Here is a 25171-nt window from a genome sequence, read left to right as displayed (position 1 = left end):
CTAAAAATTAGATATAATTTTGTGAAAAATGCCAACAAATTTTCTCTCATTTTAGAAAGTGAAACTATTATTTTATGTCAGGGGTGGCCAGCCAGTCGATCGCGATCAACCGGTAGCCCGCGGACTGGTCCCAAATCGATCGCGGGCGGTGTATCTGCAATTGCAACTTGGGATCAGAGCTGTTGCGATCTCTCTCTCTCTCTCTCTCTCTCTCTCTCTCTCTCTCTCTCTCTCTCTCTCTCTCTCTCTCTCTCTCTTTTAAATCCTTCAGTCAGAATTTGCATCAGATCCTCCTGTACACTCTTACTTGAAGAAAAATTGTGTATATATACGTCTTGGGAAAATGAATTACCTGAAATTGCTTAATTGTGGCACAGTGGTTGGGAATCACTGCTCTGATACTCTATGAATGACATGTGCACTAGAACTGTGTTTCACTTTTGTATAGGTGGTCCAGCACTGTGTCAGCTGTCTGGGGGCTGTTGTCAACAAAGTGACGCACAACTACAAGTTTGTCTGGGCCTGCTTCAACAAATTCTATTGTGAGATACACATTTCTTCATGTGTAACGTTTCCGCTTTACTGCACTTCTTAGCTCACCATTGCTTCCCCCTGCCACCCCCCCTTTCTTTTTTTTTAAATAGGTGCTCTTAGTAGGCTGAAAATCCAGCATCAAGAGGATCCGAACAGCACGACGTTGGCAGCAAACAAGCCTGTAATACTGAGATCACTATTCACTGTGGGTGCCCTGGGTCGACACTTTGATTTTGACCTGGAGGAGTTCAAGGGCCCATCCAAGGTACCATACTGGTTTTCAACAGTTTCTAACTGTCTTAGTAATCTGTCTGTAATATGAGTTTGTCAAAATACCCCAAATATTAAGAATTGTTGGAACAGCCTGATCACACACCCTGGTGATGCTGTGTGGAATGGGGCAAGGATATTTAAGATGCTCACTAATTTATTCAGGATTCACTCACAGGAAGCTTTTTGTTTGCATTTCCTTTTTGTTTTGTTTTTATTAAGGGCGCGCTTTTCCCAGACTTATTGGTATAAACGCATGCCATACATGACATTTTCACCATAGAGACAGAAATATCGCGTGAAAATGCTATGGAGAAATCAATGTATTTAAGTTGTGCAGGCTTTCTGCCGGTGGCTTCACTTCTCTCGTTTGCGAGTAAGTGGCATTGCCAGTGCATTCATATATACGTCCATGTCGGTCACTGACTTGAGAAGACTTGGATGGGAAAATATCCCAAGATGCGTTTCGTGCTGCTGTCAAAATAGCTGATGAGTGGACTCAATTTTGTTGGCTTTTTCTTGTGTTGTTGAAATCGGACCATCTTTTCTATTCTGTATTTTTTTTTTTTTTTTTTTTTTTTTTTCTGGCTTCCTCCCACATCCTCCAAAACATGTCTGGGTTCATGTAGCAATTCAGCATTATTTTAATAATTGATTAAACTGTCACTTATATCTTGAATTTATCCATTAATCAGAATAAACATATTTATATTTTCATCCCCATAATCAAAAAGGACATTTCAAATTCACAGCGCAGAAAGTGCATAAACATAAAATTATTGTGATTAAATTAGTGGTTTGCTACGTACCATGCTGGGAAAACAGAAAAAAAAACTATATATAAAAGATGTTTGCAATGGCTCAAAATGTTTTTTCTATGATCAAAATAAATATTGGTTCATTTAATAATCAAGTAATTGTTGCTTAATCGGTTAATTGTTGCACCTTTAGCTCAAACGTTTTGAATTGTCCATAGTTGTGAGTGATTGTTTGTCTCTATGTTCACTGCGTTTGACTGCCGACCAATGCAAAGTCAATTGGGATAGACTCAAGCTCACTGGTGACCCTCATAAGAACAAGCGGTATAAAATAGGAAGGAACAACTTGACCAAAAAAAAAAAAAGGTGACTTCTAGAGGCTGCGTAAAAGAGGCTAGAAAAGTATTTCCGAAAGAGTGGAAGCTCTTGTAGCTTCACTTGGTGCAGCACCTTTATATTCTTTCCTCTGTTTTCACTTCCAATAGATGTAATGGTCACATGTCTCAATACATTTGTCCATATAGTATCGGTCTGAATTTGCCCCGCCATTGTTTCCCCGTATTGATGCACGGAGCCTTGCAACATCATAAAAATGTACCTTTTTGGGGGGTTGCAGATCATCATCAAGGAGAAGGTTCTGGAGCTTCTTCTGTACTTCACCAAGCATGAGGACGAGGAAGTGAAGACCAAAGCTATCATTGGCTTAGGTAAGGTCAAAAACCTGTAAGTAGTAGCTAGTTCTTGGGTCCCTCGGTTTTCAACAGTCCCGGAATACTAGCGTTTAAGGTTATGAAAAGCAAGCAGGCGTACTCATTTTCCGCAATGTTTTGTTTTTCATTTGATTGCTTTAACTAAATGGCTTGCAAGTCTTTTTCCAAAAAATATTTTCTGTAATTATGACTGTTAGTGTAGGTTAGTGATAGACTGCACCACATTCCTAACTTTTGGGTGATGTCACCACCGTAGGAACGGAACTCAGTTGTAAACCGAGTGCCTCCCTGTCCATATAGGTGCAACTCAATAAACTTAGAATTTATAAATATGGAAAACTTAATTTTGTTCAGTGGTTAAATTCTAAAAATCAAAGTCATATAGTTTGACTCTATATGATGTGGAGCATTTTGTGGATTTATTTCTTATACAGTACATGTTAATGATTTTAACTGTTAATTTCACCGTCTCAAGAAATTAAAATACATATTTAAAAAAACAATCCAAATATTTTTTTCATTGGGTAGATTTAGTCTTTTGACCAAAGTATTTTCCCATGTTTAATCAGTCTATATAATATGATTTCCACTTACCGGTATTCTAATTGAACAACTAACTGAACTAAATGAACTTTGCTACCAGACTCAAGTTCAAGGAGCTTTGAATCTGTCATGTCAAAATGTGGTTGCTCACATCATTCAGGCTTCCTCGTGATCATGCACCCCAGCCAAATGTTTGTGCCTGAAGTAAAGGCCTTGTACAACGGCATCCTGGCTGACAGTACCTCGTCCATTAACCTCAAACACCACATCCTCAAAAACCTCCAAACATACCTACAGGAGGAGGACTCAAGGATGCAGGAAGCTGACCGAGAATGTACGTTCCACAACCCAATGAAGTGCATAATTTGCTACATTAGTGCTTCAATGTCTCATAGGGGTGAAAATTCTGTTTTTGCAGGGAAAAAGCTTTCTAAACAGGAGGATCTGAAGGAGATGGGGGACATCTCTTCCGGGATGAGCAGCTCCATTATGCAGCTTTACCTGAAGCAGGTTTTGGAGGCCTTCTTCCACACGCAGTCCACCGTACGGCACTTTGCGCTCAACGTCATCGCGCTCACACTAAACCAGGGTCTCATCCATCCAGTGCAGGTAAGACGCTTATTATGATTTGTCCCCATTGTCACACTAATATTTAAAGACTGTAGGAAAGAACACGTTTAATCCAATTTGTGCATCAGTGTGTGCCGTACCTAATTGCCATGGGAACCGACCCGGAGCCCAGCATGAGGAACAAAGCCGATCAGCAACTAGTGGAAATCGACAAGAAGTACACAGGATTCATCCATGTGAGTTGGCATGACAGACATTCATACATATTTGCTGTTTTGGATTCACAAATGTACCTGTTCCCGTTTTTTGTGGGGATCCTATCTCGAGGTATACTCTTCAACTGTATTTGTGTAAGCACCTCAGCCTTGTCATAATAGTAAAATAACACAGTCCCGTATTTTCACGACCATACGGCGCACCATATTTTAAGGCGCAGTGTCAGTTATGGGTGCTATTTCTGTATTTAACACATACACAAGACGCACTGCATTGTTGTATGCAGGCATGGTAAAACGTATGCCATCTTAAAAAAATACGGTAGCATGCATGCACAGTAGTGTATGTTTTTAAAAAGACAACAGGAGCAAAACTGAGTTTGCTAGTACCGTACTTGATTTCAGTATTAAACAATGTACTCACATTATTTTTGGATCAGTCCTCATCTAGGCGTGGAAAAAAATCCATCCGGTCTCTTCACGTTCACCTCACTCAGCCAGTCTCATTTTCTCCTCATCTATCAAGCCTTTTTGATTTGCCTTAAATTGAGCTTGCTCATTGCCTCACCGTCTGAAGTGGCAAGAGTTCAGAAAGTTGTATACGTTGTCGCTGACCACTTTTTTTATATCATCCTCTGATCCCGGATTTAAATGCTTTAGTCTTTTAAGATGCAACAACAGATATATTTGTAGCATACTAACAAGAAAAAACTTCTCATATTGGTCATCATTTCGGCCATACAAAGCAAGAAATTAACAGTTATCGTTAACAGTTGAAATGTTTCTTATTGTCTATAAACATCGATTACCTTTCATTTCTCCTGACTCTATCCTCTTCAGATGAAGGCCGTGGCTGGGATGAAGATGTCATTCAACTTGCAGCAGTCCATCGAGATGTCTCGGAAGACCATCATTCGAGGCTTCAGGCAGGACGAGACACACTCGGCGCTCTGCTCCCATCTTTTCACCATGATCCGCACCAACCGGCAACATCGGAGGGCCTTCCTCATCTCGCTGCTAAACCTCTTCGATGACAGCGCAGTGAGTCTTGCTGACCTGAAAGCTGAACCTAAGTAATGTGAGCTTTTTTAACATCAGCTTAACTCCTTTTCATTGCGCAGAAGACAGAGGTGAATATGTTGCTGTTCATAGCGGACAACCTAGCCTACTTCCCATACCAGAGCCAGGAGGAGCCTCTCTTCATTATGCACCATATAGACATCTGCCTCTCGGTTTCTGGGAGTAATCTTCTTCAGACCTTTACGGAGGTAAGCAAGCTTGGCCAAATATGCTGGACACATCTATTAAAAACATACAGTGGAACCTCTAAAAAGGGTAAAATATTAAGTTCATCCAAGATTGTCTGCCTCAAAAGTACAACAAAACCTGGTAAGAACAAAAAATGCCACTTTTACGGCATTAACATTGATACTTTTGATACTTTAGTCACTCAGTCACTTCAATACTCTGTTAGCACGATTGTTTCTGCAATGAAAACGGTGGCATTGATTAGCAGACACACTCAAGGAGCAGAACGGTACAATCTCCTACCAAGAAAATATGATATATTTGGTTACGTATTGACAAGTAGCTCCAAAATGTATTCATGGCAGCCAAAATTCAGTCGTTGTGGTCCACCACAGTTAAATGTATAGGTTGGAAACACTGCGGCTGTAATGCACTGTTTGTAGCCAATTACCTATGGGAAATATTGTTTTGCAATAAGAACAACTGTGAAGTCAAAGATCATCAAAGAATGAATTGTTCAACTTTGACGGTTCCACTGGATTAAGACTATTGGTGATGATGAATAGTCACATTGTGGTCGTGTGTTCTTTCCTCTGTTCAGCTTCTGTTAAAAGAGCCAAGGCGTAAAGAGAAGGTGAAGGAGTGGAAGAGCACATCAGACGGTGAGGATGACGATGAAAGAATGAACTGCAACTCCCCTGTGAGCGATGAGGGACACAACAGCGAAGACGACGACGTGGTACAGCGGCCCAAAAAGCCCAGAAAACCAGTAGCTGACTCGGAGAACTCTGAGTCAGAGTCAGACCTTGATGATTTGAACGTGGATGATACGGAGAGGGTCATGAGGCGCCTACCGGACAATCCCGCTAGCCTCTTAGACTTTACCAACTCTGTTCAAGGCATCCTGTTGCTGCTGGTCCTTAAACAGCATCTGAAGAACCAATATGGATTCTCAGACGGGTATGCACTGTAAGACTTCTCCGGCTTCTGATATTACAAAAGTGCTGTTTGTAACTCTTGTGTTTTTACTCTTCCCTCAGCAAAATTCAAAAGTACTCGCCAACGGAGTCAGCTAAGGTGTATGACAAGGCGGTGAACCGAAAAGCCAACGTTTACTTCCACCCGCGACAAACCCTCGACTTCATTTCTAACAACATGGCGCGCGCCACACTAACAGAAGATGTCAAGAGGCGTATCGTCAAACAGTACCTCGATGTAAGTGATGATGGAAGCAATTTACATTAACTTAAATGTTGGTAACCACGTCACAATATGTGCTTCAAAAACAAAGGACAACCTGGTGCATAATAGTTGCAATGATATTAATGTATATTAAGATAAAAATATTGCATTGTTTAACAATGTATTATTCCTGTGGGAAATTACAAATAGTCCGACCGACCACCAGCACCAGTCCAAATGCACGTTGCATATGAACTGCTCAGAAGAAGGTAAAACTACAAGTTTTTGCTTGCCTAATATAGTGTTAATATAATAAGTTTTGTGACCCCTACACACATAAGAATCATACCTGATGTTCATTCACCTGGCCAATCTTGTCAGCGGTTTGTCGTACAGTGTAGGCAGTTATTTTCAGAAAACTACATATTCGCTCCTCCTTTTATGTGAATTAAAAATATTGGTCCCATTATTGGTCCAATAGTCATCGTGCATCCCTAGAAAGGAGTTTTGTTTTTTTGAAAAGGAAACTAATGACTCAGAAAATGTGAAAATTTTGATTTGAAAAATCCTGTGTGAAATCTGGTGCTATGAAGTGGAACATACCAAGCCCATGAAAAAAATTTACCAACACTACTGTCTGAGATGTGCTGCCTTCGATCTGTGTATGTCAATAATGTTTGTTCCCAGTTGATGGCAACTGGACGAGCCGCTGACCAGTGCTTTTGACATTTGTCCTGGATGTAGTTCAAGGTGCTGATGGAACATCTGGACCCAGACGAGGAAGATGAGGAGGGAGAAGCGTCAGCAAGCGCCAACATCCGAAACAAAGCCATAAATGCCCTGCTGGGAGGCTCGGGACCCTTGTTGGGACCTAGTCCGCGTAATCAGGCAGGACCAGAGACAGATGACGACTACAGTGACGGTGACGAGCGGACTCCGGGGGTGAGACCTATGGAGAAATACTTGATCGCTGTCTGGCGTATTCCTTGCTTGTCCAAAAACACCACTTTTCGAGAAATCAAAAAACGGCATATTTCTTGACCCACTTTTAAATTATTCATGCTAGTGAATCAAAGCAAAACATTTTGGATAAATAAGGGTTCCATGTCAAGAGAAGAAAGACAGTGTTTAATTTTCTATTTTATTCGATTTAATTTGCGCCATTATTTATAAACATTTTATGAATGCTGGGACAAGTTTGAAAGTTGCATCTAAATTGAATGTGCTATTATCCTAATCGTTTTCATTTTTAATTCGCACATAACAATGCAGGTTTTTTGGTTTACATTTTGAATTAGTATAGCTGAGTTGGTTTTAAAATAAAATGGAAAGAAACACTATTCTATTGTGTTTATTTGCAGTTAAATTAATATAGGTTTATTTACAGAAAAGCCATTGTTACGGCATTTAAATCGCCTTTATTGTATCGAATGCCTGTTTGCAGAGAACCCCACAGAAGCCGCCTATTTGAGGTTAATTATGAGAGACCAGTTTTTTTCCTCCCCTCTCCTCCTCAGCTGAGCAGAGGTGGGAGAGGTGAGCAGTTGCACACACACACAGGCAATCGGAGAGGAGGGAGTAAGGACGAAGAGAGAATACACCTGACTTTTGCTCTCGACTAATGTACATTGTCCTTTAAAAAATAAATGGGAGCGAGAGGGTGAGGGAGAGAGATTTAAATAGGACATTTTAGAACTGTAATTTCAATTGTGTGATATTTTTGCGAATGGTTTTCATACCATCAAAATGTAATATCAGCCCATCCATACATCAGGGTAGATATTTTTTCTCCGACTTCGCAACTTGGACCTCCCAGTTAGAGTAGTGTTCCAGTGCACTTTTCCTGGTCAAAGGACGGAAACCTGTGGCTTCCCACTTTTCTGGAGCACAGCATAAGAGTAATGAGTTGATGCAATCTTTTTTGAAAGTGGGTGCTTTGCACCAAAACGCCATCGGATGGCGCCAAAGCTATTTTTTTTAATATCAGATTTTTAAATAGTTTTGGCATGGGCAGAGTAGTAGTGTTTCAGTGAGTGAATTTATCACTTGAGAGGGCTCTTCAGCAGTGTGTGTGGTTGATTGTTTTTCTTCATTCGCTTGTGAAAAATTTCCGTAGTCTGAGTGAATAACTTCATTTTGAGTGTGTGTGTGCTTTTGCGTGCGTATGAATGAGAATGACAGAGAGTGAGTGAGTGTGTTTCAGTTGTAGTGATAAAATTTATTGGGATGCAAGTAAATGTGCAATTTTAATTAACTAATTTTCGAGGTGAAAACGGCTAAATTGATGCAAGAACAATTACAGGACATCCCTTAACCTCTCCCACAAGCATTAAGTGTGCTCACTTCTGCCATCATTGTCCTCTTGCCCCCTTGTAGTCTTCTCGGAGGTCGAGACGAACAGTCGACCCGTCAGACCCGGGCCGAATGAGCGAGACAGTGGACGTGATGGACGTGATTGCCCTGTGCTGCCCCAAGTACAAGGACCGGCCGCAGATCGCCCGCGTGGTCCACAAGACTCCCAGCGGCTACGCCATCCATTGGATGGCCGGCTCCTACTCGGGGCCATGGGCGGAGGCCAAAAAGCGCGACGGTCGCAAACTGGTGCCTTGGGTGGACACTATCAAGGAGTCGGACGTCATTTACAAGAAGATTTCCTTGACCAGCAACCACAAACTTAGCAACAAAGTAGTGCAGACTTTACGGTCACTGTACGCAGCACGGGAAGGAGGAGCGAGCTAATGGCTCCTGTGCTTTTGTTTTTTGTTTTTGTTTTTTTTGTTTGTTTCTTGAATTCCTCCTCTTTTCCCAATCCCCTGCCGCCTCCTTCAACACGGCCAAACTTCACTGGATTCTCACCCTTTCTCTTCCTCTTCCTCATTTTTGTAAGCAAAACACAAGACACTACATACTTTTACATGAGTTCTTCTTTCAAAAAAGACTTATAATTATTGTTATTATTATTATTATTATTATATGAGAGGGACTGCTCATGTTTGTGTTTAAATGTGTACACGCACAGAGAGGATATAGGATCCAGAAGGCATATTGAAAGGAAATCATTTGCTCCAGTTTAAACCCTCTGTTGGAAGGCTTTTACCAGAAGAGACCTGGAGGGGGGGAAATGTTTGGTCAACATTGTCGTGGGAGCTCCTTCGCTGTTGTGCAGCCGATTCTAGTCGCTCATTTCTACTCCCACTGTATCATAGTTTAACACAAACAGAAAAACTAAACAATGTTTATATCTCTGAAGACAAAACTGTAAAAAACAAAACAAACAAAAAAAAGAATAAAACCTTAAGTGAATGTTGGAAACTAGTCTTTTTGATGTTCTTATTAAAGTGTTTTTTGGAGTTTATTATACTACTAGAACCTAATGTTTTTCCCCTTCAAGCTTTTAGATATTTGAAAGAAAAAGAAACAAAAAAAGGAGAGAAAATAATTTTTATTTTTGTTCACTTTTATTTGTCCATGCTGTACAATGGCAGAGTCCTCTGAATATAATTTATTTCGAACTACGCATGCAGTATATATGTGGCCTATTGCAGAAGGATATTTTGTAAATGTAGATATTTGTTGTCTTAGGTCACCTTAGTAATAAGAGCAAAAGGGGATTCATAACCTTTTTTGGGGGGGTGGAACAAATACTGCAATAAATTTTCTACTTCTCTTTGTCATTTGTCTCCTGAAAGTGTCACAATGATCTTTTCAGATTTTTTTCCCAAAATAGCACCGTATATTCATAGAAAGTGCAGCTGTAACTGGATTGCCATGTAACTGGATACCTTACAGGGAGTCCTCGGTTAATGATGCCGTTCAAAATTTCTATGCCACAACGAGCTGTTATGTCAGTATCATCTTAACCAATTGCATGAAAAGTACTTTTGGGCAAAGAATATGAAAACGGAGTTACAAACTGAGTGTGCGTTCTTGTGCCACTTGAGGGGCTGCCTGTCAGGGAAAGAATTCAGGATTGCCTCACGCGCGACTGAGACAGTACACTACTAAGGCACATGCATTCGTCGGAGTGTCATGTATGAGACCATTTTAGTATGATGTGTGAGTATTTTAGGTGCGTGTTCGTCAGTTATTTGCGTACAAAAAAAGTCAGTGGGGGGGGGGGCAATATTCCAGTGGTCTGGACTAGCGTGTCTAAGATCTTATTTGAGTACTGTGAGTAAATAACTTTTCACTTTTGTATGTGCTGGAAAGCGACGTTTTTCAGTGGTACTATTTGAAAGGGTTTTGAACGCCTTTCGTGCCCTGAAAATTAATTTAACTACATACAAGCGGAGCTACACTTATCCAAATACTAGCTGAAAACAATTATATGATTATATTAACATAACTTCTCCCCAACGTCATCCACCGTGCGTTTAAAAGTACAGTATGCTATTAGTTATTTTACACGGTGAATGATGTGTTTCGCCGCATTTATTCTCTTTTTGGCGCAAATGACTTGCCTTACTGCGATGATGTCACGACGCGGCCATTTTGAATGCACTGTGTTGGCGGTTTTTGCGATTTTATTTATCAGTCCGTTTATTTCCGCCCCTTGCTCAAGAAGGATAAAAATGGACCGGTATGTATCGGATTTAAGGACCAATTCCTTCTGGAATACGTTCTTCTACCCTTTCGAAAGACGGATAAAGACTCCCTCTTTTTTTAAATAACTGATCCTGTCTTTTCAACATTGCCAATCCAAAAAGAAGTGGTTGCAAGAAACGGCTTCAATTGTCCATTATACCTATACTGTAATTGACGCAAACTAGTTTTAACTGTCAGGCAGGGCTAACAAAAATACCGCAACTCTGTAATAGTATAAAGTCGTATTACAAGTCGTATTATTGTAACGAAAGTCTGGTCAAAGTAGAAGTACGGATTCATCTTTGGTACTTGTCTAATTTAGACCTCAGACTCGGAATCTCTGATATGTACGATATAACTACACAAGGAAATAAATACTGTCGGTTATATAAGATTAAACAGCCGAGATCGAAGTTTCTATTTCAAGGGTTGTTTGGCCAAGAAGGCGGAGCACAATTAACGTCATAACAATACATGTATGTACAGTACAGTATGTAGTATACATCAATGAAAGTTTAAAACTAGAAAATTTGAGTTGACTCTGAACACGCTGTGTCGTGAACATTTTGCGTTGGGTATTCATCGTGTAACATATTTGAACATATTATTTTCTTTGTATATGTGACTTTTGTGGCCAGACGAAGAATGGGCAGAGCCTCGAGCAGAGCCGCAAGCAGGCTGTCTGAGCTGCCCATGCGAGTGCATGACTCCAACAGGATGAGCACTGCGTACACAACTCCCCGCAGGTTGGTTCTTTGTTTTTTTTTTTAAACTGCATCGCCCATAGGGTGTTAAAATAAAATCTCTTTTGTGATTTCGTTCACAAAAATTACAGTCAGAATATTTATTGTCATTGCGCAATGTGAAGAGCGCATTTTAGGTTTTAGTTTAATGAAATCCGATTTTTCATTAAAAAAAAATCCCTTTCTGTTCCAAAAATACAGCTGAATTATATTGTCATTATTCAAAACAAGTCTTTTTTTTGGGTTTTTTTTTTGTTTTTGCTTTATTTCTACCATTAGCAAACAAGTTCTCCCCAGTCTTACCTTGCATCAACTTCCACCAGATTAATTGCAAATAATGTCAAAATGTCTGTTTTCTTCAAAACAGGAATATAAACATGATCCATAATAAATTATTTACAGTCATGAAATCTAACATCTTCACTGTCTGAGTCTCAACCTCCGTTATCATGTTCTACTGTGATTAGTACCTTCATCTCTTTCTGTTGGTGAAAGATGAGAGAGACTTTTACTCAGCTATTTGACTCCCATGAACACGGTCATAGAAAATGTCACGGTTTACTATTAGACTGTTTCACTCCTGTTTTGTTGTTTAATTTGTTCGTCTTGGCTACCACAAATATATTGTGATTTTGCTCATAATTTTGTGTTGCAAGTTAATTTAGGGAAGCCTTCTTTAAAAAACAAACCAAAAAAAGGAAATTGCAATTAAACTGCTTTGTTTTTATTGACAGTGACAAGCCTTCAATGGGAAAGCTCAGCATATCCAAACCACTGTCACAGACATCTGACCGGCAGAAAAGCTTCTTTGGTCAACGGTATGTGAACAATGGAAATGCTGTAAACCGGTGGTCCCCAACCTTTTTTGTGTCACGGACCAGTTGAGACGAGTACGTGTTGTTCGCGGACCGAAAACCATTTTTTTCCAGCGCTTTTAAATTGCCAGTTTTAAAGCAATGGTACTGACAACAAGGATAATTATAAAGTAATTAAACATTTTATGAACATTTTTTAATTCATTTCAAACTGTTTTATTCAATAGCACAACAAATTTAAATTTGCAAACCAATGTTAGAATGGGGATTAGCTAGAGTCGCACACGTTTCCGCCATGCATAATGGCGTAAATATTCTCGTAGATCGCTGCAGGTCACATAATATCACGAATCTCGTCCATATAATCACCCAGCCCTAATTATATTGCCTTTTAGAGCAGGCGTTTGCACAAAGGCTTTCCTGAGGGTTACACTGGAACTCAACTTCGACAAAGCCTCGATTCAGCACTTGCTTTAGAGAGTGATAAAACAATATCTGCCATCTTTGGGTTGTTGAGCATGGCAATCGTCTGCTTAAAGTCTTTGAACAACCTGACGTCAGTGTAACGGGGCTGAATCATGAACTGAACAAGGAAGCTCCTTAAAGATTCTGTGAGGGGGTACCCTGAACTATTCCGTGAATTCCTCTTTTGAACTACGACAAACGTGTGCTGGTTTGCACGTCACAAGCAAGTTATGCTGTATATTTTACACATCACAATATTATTACTGGGTTGAAAAAAATCTTTGAGAAAAATGTGATTTTCCCTCCATATCATGCAGCCTGAGAATACACCGACTTTTGGGACATCATTGTATGCAGTACATACAGTATTGTACATGTAGTTTTTGTTGTTGTTGAGCGCAGTGCAAGTGGAGCCAGTATGCCACGCAGCAGCTCCATTTATGGCTTTGGAGGACCAGAGAAACTCAAAGATACACGGCCTCTGCATGACAAAGCCTTTGTTCAGCAGTGCATCAGACAGCTTCATGAGGTAGGTTTGGCTGTGGCAATGCTTTACGCGCCGCATACACATTTTTTTGTTGTTTTTGAATTGAATACAACTTTATTGTCAAATGTGATGTACGTACAGTATGTGTAACATACAGCACAGATGAAATTTCTTCCCTCTCAACATAAAACAAGAGGAGCCGCTGACATACAGCACAGATGAAATTTCTTCCCTCTCAACATAAAACAAGAGGAGCCGCTGCGGGTGGCCGCGCCGCCATCAAAAGAAAAGTTCACAAAAAAATGACAAAATAATACAAGACAATACATGAGACACAGACAATCGTGCAATCTTAACCACTTTCCTGCATACACTTTGTTGTCTGAAGCAGTTATAGATGAAAGAGGAGCGAATCAAAGTGTCCTTTTCACCAGACATCATGCTGCAATGTGCACACGTTTGCTTCAAGCTAAGCTTGAAAGCAACAAGAAGCTGTAGCATCCATTAACGAAAAAGAGAGTTTTGTTTTTGTTGTTTTTCAAACTATTTCAGGCAAAAAGTGGTGAGTCTGTAAAAGAAGGATAAAAATCTGCTGTCATTCTTGATCTTGGGGGCAGTTTGACAAAAGCACATCACAAAAATGTAAAAACCCCTGGGCAATGTTTGTATCCAGTATCCTCTAGTTTAGTGGAACCTCCCAAATTGAATGGCGGGACATGAACGTGAAGTTTGAAACCCTGCACTCAATTGTCAAATTTAGGTGTCATGACGTAGATAAGCTACTGCTCATTATCCATGTACCTGCTCAGTCCGTGGTTGAGACACCCCCACTCAACTCAGGAAAAATGGCTGAGGAGTAACGCGGCTCCATTTTGTGCAAAGCTAAAACTTTGGATCACTTTTAAGCCTTTGAGGAGTCATTGAAAAAAAAGGCTTCACTTTATGTTGGGAGAAATTCTCCAGCATTTTGGAACCGAAATTGCCATGTGTTCAAGCACATTTAATGGAAGATGAATGTTTTTGTTTTTTACCCTACCAGCCGTAAGTATCCAGCTTGTATTCCAAAAGTAATATTTAACTACATTACATCACAACCACATTTGGACAACGCAATGAAGCAATTGCCGCTCAGATTTAGGATACATCTCAGTGGCGTTTGTGATTACTTCAGCGTCAAAGCATCATTTTCACTATAAGGAGAACAGGGATCCAATCAGAACAAAACCTATTCACGTGTCTAGCATTAATGGGAAATCCAGCCATCACATCTGCCAGGCATTTTTCACCAACTGGAGTAACTTGGAAAACTGGCATCCTGGACATTTCCAACCCAAACTATACTAAAAATCTGAAATGAAGATTATTAAATTTAAAAAAAGAAAGAAGTGTGTCATGGGATCTTTAATTAATTATTTGTTTTTTCTTTTGGTTTAGTTCCTGACAGAGCTTGGATACAATGTGGCACCCAAGACGCTCCAGTCACCGTCCACCAAGGAGTTTGTCAAGCTCTTTGAGTTCATCTATCGTCAGCTGGATCCCACTTTTGAAATGCCCAGCTCCAAAGTAGAGGAGGAGGTTCCAGCTCTCCTTAAGTCGCTCAGGTTACAAACTATCCTGTTTGCCTTAAAAACAGTTCCTCTCTGAGGTTTTGTTATATAAATTGCATGGGAGTATATGGCCAAGACATTCCCCTCCTACCAACTAATCCCTTTCTCTTCCATAGTGCTCGTGCTCATTAGGCAAAGCAAGGCAGCTTCATAAGCTGCACATTACAAATAGCACATTTCGTGTACGAGGCAACTCAATGTGCTTCAGACAAGCAAAGACACAAGACCTAAAATCATTTACAAACGCAACAGCTAACAACGTTCAGAAGCAACGCAGAGAAAGCAAAAGTATATTACCAAAATTACTAAGCAAATGTACATTGGCAACTTGAGTGCCATGTGTGCTGGAGCCTCTCCCAACTAACTTTGGGGCGAGAGGCTGAGCACACCAGTCAAGTCGCCAGTCAGCTGCAGAGCACATAGGTAAACAAGTATTCAAACTGACTTTCTCACATTCACCCTAATGGACAATTCGAACTTTTCGATAAACCTGCCGTGCATGATTTTGAAATGTGAGAGGAAGCTAATGTAGCCGAAGAAAGACACCCAACCTCCACATGACAAGGCTGAGTTGAGATTTATAATGCGACCCTCAGAAGTGTGAGGCAGTTGTGCTAAGTACTCATTCATAGTCCTGTTCCTCTGCCCATCCTTCAAGTGTGGTGTGCCTAACCCAACTGTCTTCGTGTAGTAAGCGGGGGGGACACCCTGAACTGGTTACAAGCCAATCGCAGGGCACACATAAATGAACAACCGTCCACGCTCACACCGAGGGACAATGTAGGGTGTTCCATAAACTGCCATGCATGGTTATGAAATGTGGGAGTACCCGCAGAAAACCCACGCAGACACAGGGAGAACATGCAAACTCCACACAGGAAGGCAGGAGCCGGAATCAAACCCTGCACCTCTGCACTGTGAGGCGGACGTGCTAACCAGTCGACCACGTGACACCCTCAGTGAGACCAGACTTAAATATTTATCCATCTCTCTCCCTCTCTCTGTTTGTGTTGCAGATATCCGTATGTTCTCTCCAAGAGTTCCATGTACTCCGTGGGAGCTCCCCACACATGGCCTCAGGCACTGGGTGCCCTGATGTGGTTAATTGACAATGTCAAGGTGAACAGTTACGTTTAAAAAAGTAAAATAAAATAAATGTTGCTTGAGTAATTGAAATTAGAGATCACTGCTCTGTCATGTCGCCAGATCTGCACAAGCCTGAACCAGCAGGATCTGCTCTTCAGCGACTTCTGCGAAGGCAGCGACAACATTGATGACAGCGCAGATTACAATCGGGTACTTTGATTTACATTGACTGGATGGATAATTCATCCAGCCAGCAATTTTCTCATTAGGATTGTGGGTGAGTTGGAACCTATCCCAGCAGACTCTGGCTAAAAGGCAGGTGCCCCCTTCATGATCGCCAGCCAATCCCTGATCGCAAATAGCACCATGCATGCTTTAATCTATTACGATCCTGTGCAAGAGCTATATGTTTACAAAGCCATAAATTGATTCAGATCTCAGGCCGTGAACTAAGGAACTGCCTGACAACATCTTTACTGTGCGGGTGTGCTTATTTCATCCAAAACATTCTTCCGTCTGCAGCTTTTTCTGGACTACACAGGAACCACATACACCAAATTCATGCAAGGCGAGGACACCTATGAGGAGGACGACGAGGCCTTCATCTCTGAATTGAGTAAGATGTATTTGAAGCAGTTCCGTTCTGTTTGAGAAATAGGATGGAACAACGTTCATATTTTATTGCCTGTGTTGGTGTCTCTCCTTTTTTGTGTTGGGATACTGCCTTCGTTCATATGTTTGTCCATACGTATGTGCATTTGTTTATGTGTGGGTGTGTGTTTGTGCGTGATTTCGCAGAGAAGATGTGGCGTTATGATGAAGAGCTGCTGGTTGCCATGGAGCAGAAGCACAAGATGATGATGGAAGAGGTTGAACGACTGGAGAAGGAAAACCAAAAGGTCATTATTATCATTTTATATTTGATTGTGACTGTGCGTTAAACCTAAATTTCATGCACAGCGTGTGTCATCAAGTGTGTAATCGCGGGCAATCGTGACACTGAGCTCATTTGCTGTTGATTTTCTGACCAGCAAACGCATCCCTATTCCCTGATAGGACCGTCTCCAGGTCAAGAGGACGGAACAGATGAGGCTGCAGTCAGACCTCCATAAGCTGCGTGACTATTCTGCCCAAGTGGAGGCCTTCCAAGCAAATCAAGAGAAAAAGTACTCAGAGCTGGATGATGAGCTGAACCGCGCTGGTAAAAGGAAACATTCGTTTATGTCAACTTAACTTCTTTGCTCATATAGTGGCCCGTGGAGCATAACAGCGTTTTATGAGGGATGAGGCACGTTTTTTCTACAAATGGATTGAATGGGAGTGCAAGGGGGGTGCAACATCAGTGCAGTTGACCTCTGCAATTCCTGTGAAGTCGTCATCTTTATTATTATTATTATTATTTTTTTTTTACAATTATTCCGTATAGAATACAATACTGTATTGAATGAAACCAAAGATTAAACCTTTTTTCATGCCCAAGCGTTTTAAAAAAACACAAATATAAACGTTTTCTTACAAATAACTGGCAGTTTTAAAAAAATACTCTACAGAAAGTTTCGTCGACATTATGGGTTTTGTTTTTCCGGTGCCTCCGGAAGTACAACAAACAATGTACGAGTCGATCTGTGAGCGTTGCTAAGCAACGGAGGGAAATCCCGCGCTGTACATTTTGTTCAAAAGCAAAGTCGCGGTGACAATTAACTTCCCACGGTTCGATGAAACGAAGGCCTTTTCACTATTTATTATTTCACATCTAGTCCAAGATGGCGCCCGAGTAGGCAGCCATCTGCAAGTGCTCTTTATAATGCGACCCTCAGAAGTGTGAGGCAGTTGTGCTAAGTACTCATTCATAGTCCTGTTCCTCTGCCCATCCTTCAAGTGTGGTGTGCCTAACCCAACTGTCTTCGTGTAGTAAGCGGGGGGGACACCCTGAACTGGTTACAAGCCAATCGCAGGGCACACATAAATGAACAACCGTCCACGCTCACACCGAGGGACAATGTAGGGTGTTCCATAAACTGCCATGCATGGTTATGAAATGTGGGAGTACCCGCAGAAAACCCACGCAGACACAGGGAGAACATGCAAACTCCACACAGGAAGGCAGGAGCCGGAATCAAACCCTGCACCTCTGCACTGTGAGGCGGACGTGCTAACCAGTCGACCACGTGACACCCTCAGTGAGACCAGACTTAAATATTTATCCATCTCTCTCCCTCTCTCTGTTTGTGTTGCAGATATCCGTATGTTCTCTCCAAGAGTTCCATGTACTCCGTGGGAGCTCCCCACACATGGCCTCAGGCACTGGGTGCCCTGATGTGGTTAATTGACAATGTCAAGGTGAACAGTTACGTTTAAAAAAGTAAAATAAAATAAATGTTGCTTGAGTAATTGAAATTAGAGATCACTGCTCTGTCATGTCGCCAGATCTGCACAAGCCTGAACCAGCAGGATCTGCTCTTCAGCGACTTCTGCGAAGGCAGCGACAACATTGATGACAGCGCAGATTACAATCGGGTACTTTGATTTACATTGACTGGATGGATAATTCATCCAGCCAGCAATTTTCTCATTAGGATTGTGGGTGAGTTGGAACCTATCCCAGCAGACTCTGGCTAAAAGGCAGGTGCCCCCTTCATGATCGCCAGCCAATCCCTGATCGCAAATAGCACCATGCATGCTTTAATCTATTACGATCCTGTGCAAGAGCTATATGTTTACAAAGCCATAAATTGATTCAGATCTCAGGCCGTGAACTAAGGAACTGCCTGACAACATCTTTACTGTGCGGGTGTGCTTATTTCATCCAAAACATTCTTCCGTCTGCAGCTTTTTCTGGACTACACAGGAACCACATACACCAAATTCATGCAAGGCGAGGACACCTATGAGGAGGACGACGAGGCCTTCATCTCTGAATTGAGTAAGATGTATTTGAAGCAGTTCCGTTCTGTTTGAGAAATAGGATGGAACAACGTTCATATTTTATTGCCTGTGTTGGTGTCTCTCCTTTTTTGTGTTGGGATACTGCCTTCGTTCATATGTTTGTCCATACGTATGTGCATTTGTTTATGTGTGGGTGTGTGTTTGTGCGTGATTTCGCAGAGAAGATGTGGCGTTATGATGAAGAGCTGCTGGTTGCCATGGAGCAGAAGCACAAGATGATGATGGAAGAGGTTGAACGACTGGAGAAGGAAAACCAAAAGGTCATTATTATCATTTTATATTTGATTGTGACTGTGCGTTAAACCTAAATTTCATGCACAGCGTGTGTCATCAAGTGTGTAATCGCGGGCAATCGTGACACTGAGCTCATTTGCTGTTGATTTTCTGACCAGCAAACGCATCCCTATTCCCTGATAGGACCGTCTCCAGGTCAAGAGGACGGAACAGATGAGGCTGCAGTCAGACCTCCATAAGCTGCGTGACTATTCTGCCCAAGTGGAGGCCTTCCAAGCAAATCAAGAGAAAAAGTACTCAGAGCTGGATGATGAGCTGAACCGCGCTGGTAAAAGGAAACATTCGTTTATGTCAACTTAACTTCTTTGCTCATATAGTGGCCCGTGGAGCATAACAGCGTTTTATGAGGGATGAGGCACGTTTTTTCTACAAATGGATTGAATGGGAGAGCAAGGGGGATGAAACATCAGTGCAGTTGACCTCTGCAATTCCTGTGCACTTCCTGTGAAGTCGTCATCTTTATTATTATTATTATTATTTTTTTTTTACAATTATTCCGTATAGAATACAATACTGTATTGAATGAAACCAAAGATTAAACCTTTTTTCATGCCCAAGCGTTTTAAAAAAACACAAATATAAACGTTTTCTTACAAATAACTGGCAGTTTTAAAAAAATACTCTACAGAAAGTTTCGTCGACATTATGGGTTTTGTTTTTCCGGTGCCTCCGGAAGTACAACAAACAATGTACGAGTCGATCTGTGAGCGTTGCTAAGCAACGGAGGGAAATCCCGCGCTGTACATTTTGTTCAAAAGCAAAGTCGCGGTGACAATTAACTTCCCACGGTTCGATGAAACGAAGGCCTTTTCACTATTTATTATTTCACATCTAGTCCAAGATGGCGCCCGAGTAGGCAGCCATCTGCAAGTGCTCTCATGAGCCTTGCTTTTTTTGTTGTTTTTCTGTTTGTTTTGTCACTTTGTGTTTGTTGTTACGTCGTGTGGACCTGATGTGGACTGTTTTCAGCATTTTTTGGCCACGACATTCATCAAGGAGGAGACTCGGTGCTTGGTGGTTTTGCCTTCTCGGCAGCATGGGTATGCCAGCACTGTTTTTGATTGGGAGGAATGTCGGCGCCATTTGACTGTCGTTGCTGGACAGCTCCGGGGGCGCTTGTGTCTTGCGCCTGTAATGGGCAGCATTTTCACAGCCCCGCTTTGTTCAGCGGAGAGATCGGTGCTGTTGAACGGTCTGCGGCTGGATGGATGCAAGGCTTGAGGAGCCGACGATGAGAAGAAAGGAGCGTCAGCGCAGAGCGCAGATGCGTATGTGGAACTGGGAATCGCCGCTTGGAATTGAAGCGGATTTACATGGGACAGGAGATGTGAGCCAATCTCTTTTCGTCAATGGACGCAACAGTTTCGTGTTTGCTTTCAAAACTTAGCTTGTAGCAGACGTGCACATTTTCAGCATGACGTCTCTGATCCACTGGTAAAAGGACACTTTGATCCTCTCCTCTTTCATCTATAACTGCTTCAGACAACAAAGTGTATGCAGGAAAGTGGTGAAGATTGCACGACTGTCTGTGTCCTATGTGTTGTGTTGTGTTATTTTTGTTATTTTGACTTCAAGATGGCGCCGCGTGAGTGGCTGCCTTTCCAGCAGCTCCTATATTTTGTTGTTCTACTTCTTCCATTCATAACTTTGCTGCTGTGAATTGGGAATTTCTCCATTGCGAGACTAATAAAGGTTTTCTTATCTTATCTTATTTTGTGGGGGAAATCTGGTCATTATAATGAAGTTTTCATGATAAAGGTGTTCATTCTCAGCAAAATTGTCAAACGGAAAATGAATTACGTGAAATCGGGACTTTGAAATGTGTTATACGGATGGAAATGTAAACTGGGTACATTGAAAAGAGGTTCGACTATTCGGAGAAGTGCTTTCACCCATTTGAATAAATGAACATTTAATTGAACTCTTTTCATTTTGTTCTTCTCTGCAGCCGGCAATCTCGAGTCTCTTAAACTCGAGCAGGGCGAGCTACAAAAGGTCCTGCGCAACCAAAAGTACAAGCCGGAGGACGTACAACGGATCAACCGGGAGAAGCGGGAGCTTCAGCAGGCCATCGCCAGTCAGAGCCAGTCTCTGGAACACGCCCAGCAGTCCAAGTGGAGCGAAGAGATCGCGCTGGCCAAAGTCAAAGAGAAGGTATTCCTATCCAATGATGACAGACATTAAGTGTTGAGCTTCCTAACCGTAATTATCTCACTTCAAAGACACAAGGTAGGTAAGACGCTTTACCTGATGTGAATGACATTGCTTTTATTGTGACTGTCCTTTCCCGTAAACATTCCAGGCTGAGCTGAAGCTTAGCGAGTATCACAAGCTGGCTCGCAAGCTGAAGCTGATACCGATATCTGCGGAGAATGCCTGCGGCCATGACTTTGAACTCAGGCCTTTTGAATATGGACCTGCGAACGTCCATCTCAACTCACAGACACAGGTACTCAGTGGATTTGCTCTCATGTGATACTTTGGTCTGTATTCCTTTTGCTGTCAACCGCTTTTTATGTCGCATTATAGATGCTTTTGAAAAAGCTGACCAATGACGTGGAAGAGGATCGCAGTCGACTGTCCAACAGCAAGTTCAGTCTGGAGCAGTCTTGTGAACAGGTGATGAAAATTGTTTCGGGTACACACAGACACGCGCGCGCACACACACACACACACGGTGAAGAAAAAAATTGTGTGATTTTACAGCTCTGACAGAATAGCATAGCGCATAGTGCTATCGAGGTGACCAACACTACACACCTCACATTTTAAACATCTAAAGAAATGCACATGGTCCGCGAATTGGTTGGTGAAAAACAAATTGTGAGCATTCACGTGAAGGCATCACAATCAGTCCACGTTAACTTTAATAGCAGCAGAGGAAATTAATCAAATGAAAGATGTGAGTTGAATCGGACTCCTCAGTTTGTAATGCAACAGGACAGGGAGATGATGTGACCAAAAATATGGATTTTGTTGAATGAGAGTAATTTGGTTTGATGTGGCGTGCCAATTATGATGGCTTCACTTTTGTTGTTTTTTGCCATCCAGGTCCTTCTCTCCTTCACGTTGGCGTGAAATGCAAATGGCATTTCTGATGGGAGTGTTTTATGTATAATTGAGTATCATCAGCGTAACAATGCAAGAAAACGTGTTTATGGATTATGTGACCTCAGGGAAGCATGTATATTGTAAAAGGGGTTGGGTCAACGACTGAGCCTCATGGCACGCGACAGATTATACCAAGTGCGGTGATGATCTAAGGCCACATGCTCGGTTCTGCCCGTGAGATATGACTGGATCCATCTTAGTATGTTCCCAGAAAGTCCAGCCATAGTCAGCAGTCATTAGTAAATTCTTTATGACGTGGACCAAGGCTGTCTCTGTACCGTGAGCTGGTCGGAAACTGGACTAAAACTTTTCTTACAATTTATGGGTGCGAAGATGGTTGTGGAGTTGAGCCAGAACAGCTTTTAAAGATGAACTCTTTTGTTCCCGCTTTAGGCGATGTCCAACATCTTCGACAAGGAAAACGACCTGAAGCAGCTGAGAGAGCAGATCCGCAAGGTGGATGACCGCTGGGATGCCAGCCGGAAGGTATGAATTACACTTGCCATCTGGCGCAGACAGAAGCACCTCTGCACCTCTAATCTGTGCGGTGCTCTCCGTGTGTGTGTGTGTGTAGGAGGTGGAGCGAGAGGACAAACAGTGGGCGAAGGAGGTGGAGATGGTGGAGAGCAATCGCAATCTTCTCGAGGAGAAGATCAACTGGGGTTACGAGGAAGCCATGCAGGAGAATAAGGCACTGAAGCAACAGTGAGTGGCTCGCAGGGTGGACACTCAATTAGGTACACTAGTGAGATCCACTGCGAGAGCCGTGTCAATTAGTCTCTCCTCATTTTTGAACAGCATAAGAGAGGTACTGTATGTACAGACACGCACACACACAAACACACACACACACACACACACACACACAAGAAGGTGAGCCTTTTGTTCGTAAAAAATACATTATTCTTGAAAAAATATCCATTGACTAAAAAAAAAAAAAAAAGACTTTGATCATGCAGATATCAGATGTGATTATAATTTTAGAGCTTTTCATTGGGCCAAAGAGGTCAGGAGGAGTAATTGCTTCATTGTCAATTTTATTGGCCTGTTGGACGTCATATTTAGCAATGCACAAAAATATTTATGATTTAAATGATGCAATAATAATTTTGAGCAAATTATTTTGTGAAGTGTTAGGGTTAAAATAGTATCTCCCCGATGAGTTTCAAGATGATAATTGCAAGAAGAAATAGCAACCACACAGTATAAAAGTATTTTTTTCTAAAATTCCCCCTCTAAGTGAACCCCTGCATATTTCCACCACATCATGGTGGTGAGCAGGGTGTGTATGTGGGTGTGGGGTGTGTGCATGTGTGTGTGGGGGGTGGGGGGGAACCAGTAGAATTTTCCATGCCCTTGGTTCTTGCGGTCAGGTGTTACAACAATAAGAGGATTAGAGGTTCATTCCTAGACCCAATTTCAATTTGGTTGGCATTCCAGAGGGCAGAGACCCATGTTCTATGTTTTTACACAAGAAATTAAAAAGTCAATTTTCCAGAATGTCCCTTTAAAATTAACATTTGTGTCATTGAGGTACCATCTGGTGCTGCTGGAAACCAACGAGCAGAGACGAACGGTCTGCAACAACCTCACGAGTATGTTCACCACAGCAGCAGACCACTTGTCTGCCACAGAGGTAGCTCTCTCGTGCTCCTGTTCACATTTATCCTTTCAGCGCACCTAGGAAGTGGATGCGAGAGCCTTAAGTGCTGTCTCACGTTGCTGCTGTGCTACAGAATTGTCTGAAGGACCTGCTCAGCCACAGTCAGCACTGCTACTCGAAGGCATTGGAGGACGATGAGAAGGCCGTGCAGGGGCTTAAGAAGATGGTGGAGGACTTCAAGTTGAAGGTGCAAAAATCCTTCGAAGATTAAACGATGTTCATCATTTTTCCGATTGTTTAAAAGAATAGTTTTCTTGTGTTCTGTTAACATGTGATTAATAAAGCATATTTGAAATAAAAACGTATTGTAGCCCTGAGAGTTGCTCAAACCCACAGCTGTAGAAACGTGGGTTCCCCGGACGGTATGAAGTATTTTCCAAACAAGTATTTCCTTGCCGACGACGTTGCCACTATCTCCGGTCCTCTTTCTATTTTAATGATACGCTCCAAATCGTCCCCAGGTGTGAGTGTGAACGCGGATTGTTGTCCGTCTATGTGTGTCCTGAGATTGGCTGGTCAACCAGTTCAGGGTGTACCCCGCCTACTGCCAAAAGTCAGCTGGGATTGGCTCCAGCATGCCCGCGATCCTCGTGGCGATAAGCGGATTAGAAAATGGATGTAATACATTCTGCAGATGCAACAAAAACCAGTGGTTTAGCTGTCCTTTTGCAATGGTATTTCCATTTGCGTTTCAGCCACTGAGAGTCTCTGCATCGTCGTTGTGGTGCAACTGCTAATCAGATGCAGAGATGAGCCTTTTCACTGGATTCAAACCCAAAACACACACACACACACACACAGTGGTGGGCTCGTTAAAAACACAAGCACAAGAAAGAATGACTATTCCCAACTTCTTTGGTTCACATTCAGCAAGTATGTGTGGTTATGAACCGCAGCGCAGCGGCCAGCAGGAGTCTCGCTTGTTGTTTTGTGAAACAACATCGGTTGAGTCGTTCATAAGGACTTGGGAAGACGAATACCAATTTTCAAATAATTTTGAATACCCATCAATCTTAGGTTAAAGTATTTTGGATCTTAAAAATAAGAAAAGTGTATAAAAATACAAAAGCGGTTCGGATAATGGATGGATGGGTGGGAAAATCCCTGAGCCATAAACGTCATGTGATGATATGTTCCTTATGCGGAACTGACGTTTCTGCTACGACCGAAGGTTCTTAAAAGCCAAAACGCAACGCGAAAATATTTTACCCTCATAACGTTGTGACTATGCAGTCAAACAGGTATTTACGTTGTTTCATTCCGATGCTAAATGTTTCGCATTTATGCCACGCTCCATTACAAAGAAATATGTTTAAAAGCTGTGTTGTGGTTATGACGTC

The 25171-nt window shown here is 41.9% G+C and overlaps 2 protein-coding genes across 4 annotated transcripts in view; both read left to right on the top strand.

Moving 5' to 3' along the window:
• Positions 1-9704, top strand: part of nipbla (NIPBL cohesin loading factor a) — a 39459-nt gene extending 29755 nt beyond the window's left edge. The window contains exons 37-48 of the mRNA XM_019867020.1: positions 449-542; positions 645-799; positions 2179-2269; positions 2976-3149; positions 3234-3424; positions 3514-3621; positions 4441-4641; positions 4722-4868; positions 5450-5808; positions 5889-6063; positions 6775-6972; positions 8407-9704. Coding sequence (XP_019722579.1) covers positions 449-542; positions 645-799; positions 2179-2269; positions 2976-3149; positions 3234-3424; positions 3514-3621; positions 4441-4641; positions 4722-4868; positions 5450-5808; positions 5889-6063; positions 6775-6972; positions 8407-8769 — 2256 coding nt within the window. The 3' untranslated portion in view covers positions 8770-9704. The remainder of the gene's footprint in view (positions 1-448; positions 543-644; positions 800-2178; positions 2270-2975; positions 3150-3233; positions 3425-3513; positions 3622-4440; positions 4642-4721; positions 4869-5449; positions 5809-5888; positions 6064-6774; positions 6973-8406) is intronic.
• Positions 9705-10067: 363 nt separating this feature from the next.
• On the top strand, positions 10068-24139 carry ndc80 (NDC80 kinetochore complex component). 3 transcript variants are annotated; one of them, XM_019867022.1, is made up of 17 exons: positions 10068-10099; positions 11253-11360; positions 12092-12175; positions 13040-13166; positions 14559-14725; positions 15748-15850; positions 15938-16027; positions 16340-16433; positions 16616-16716; positions 16874-17018; positions 21006-21211; positions 21360-21506; positions 21587-21676; positions 22562-22654; positions 22743-22873; positions 23702-23804; positions 23905-24139. In XM_019867022.1, exons 1-17 carry the CDS (start codon positions 10080-10082, stop codon positions 24040-24042), a joined length of 1947 nt encoding a protein of 648 aa, XP_019722581.1. In that variant the 5' UTR covers positions 10068-10079; the 3' UTR covers positions 24043-24139. The 3 variants fall into 3 exon arrangements, with proteins under 3 accessions (XP_019722581.1, XP_019722582.1, XP_019722580.1); XM_019867023.1 differs by lacking the exon at positions 10068-10099 and adding an exon at positions 10229-10254; XM_019867021.1 differs by lacking the exon at positions 10068-10099 and adding an exon at positions 10488-10609.
• The last annotated feature ends 1032 nt before the right edge of the window (positions 24140-25171 follow it).

The sequence above is a fragment of the Hippocampus comes genome, unplaced genomic scaffold (assembly GCF_001891065.2).
Source record: "Hippocampus comes isolate QL1 unplaced genomic scaffold, H_comes_QL1_v1.1 scaffold322, whole genome shotgun sequence".
Taxonomy (NCBI): domain Eukaryota; kingdom Metazoa; phylum Chordata; class Actinopteri; order Syngnathiformes; family Syngnathidae; genus Hippocampus; species Hippocampus comes.
This window is presented reverse-complemented; position numbering and strand designations above follow the sequence as displayed.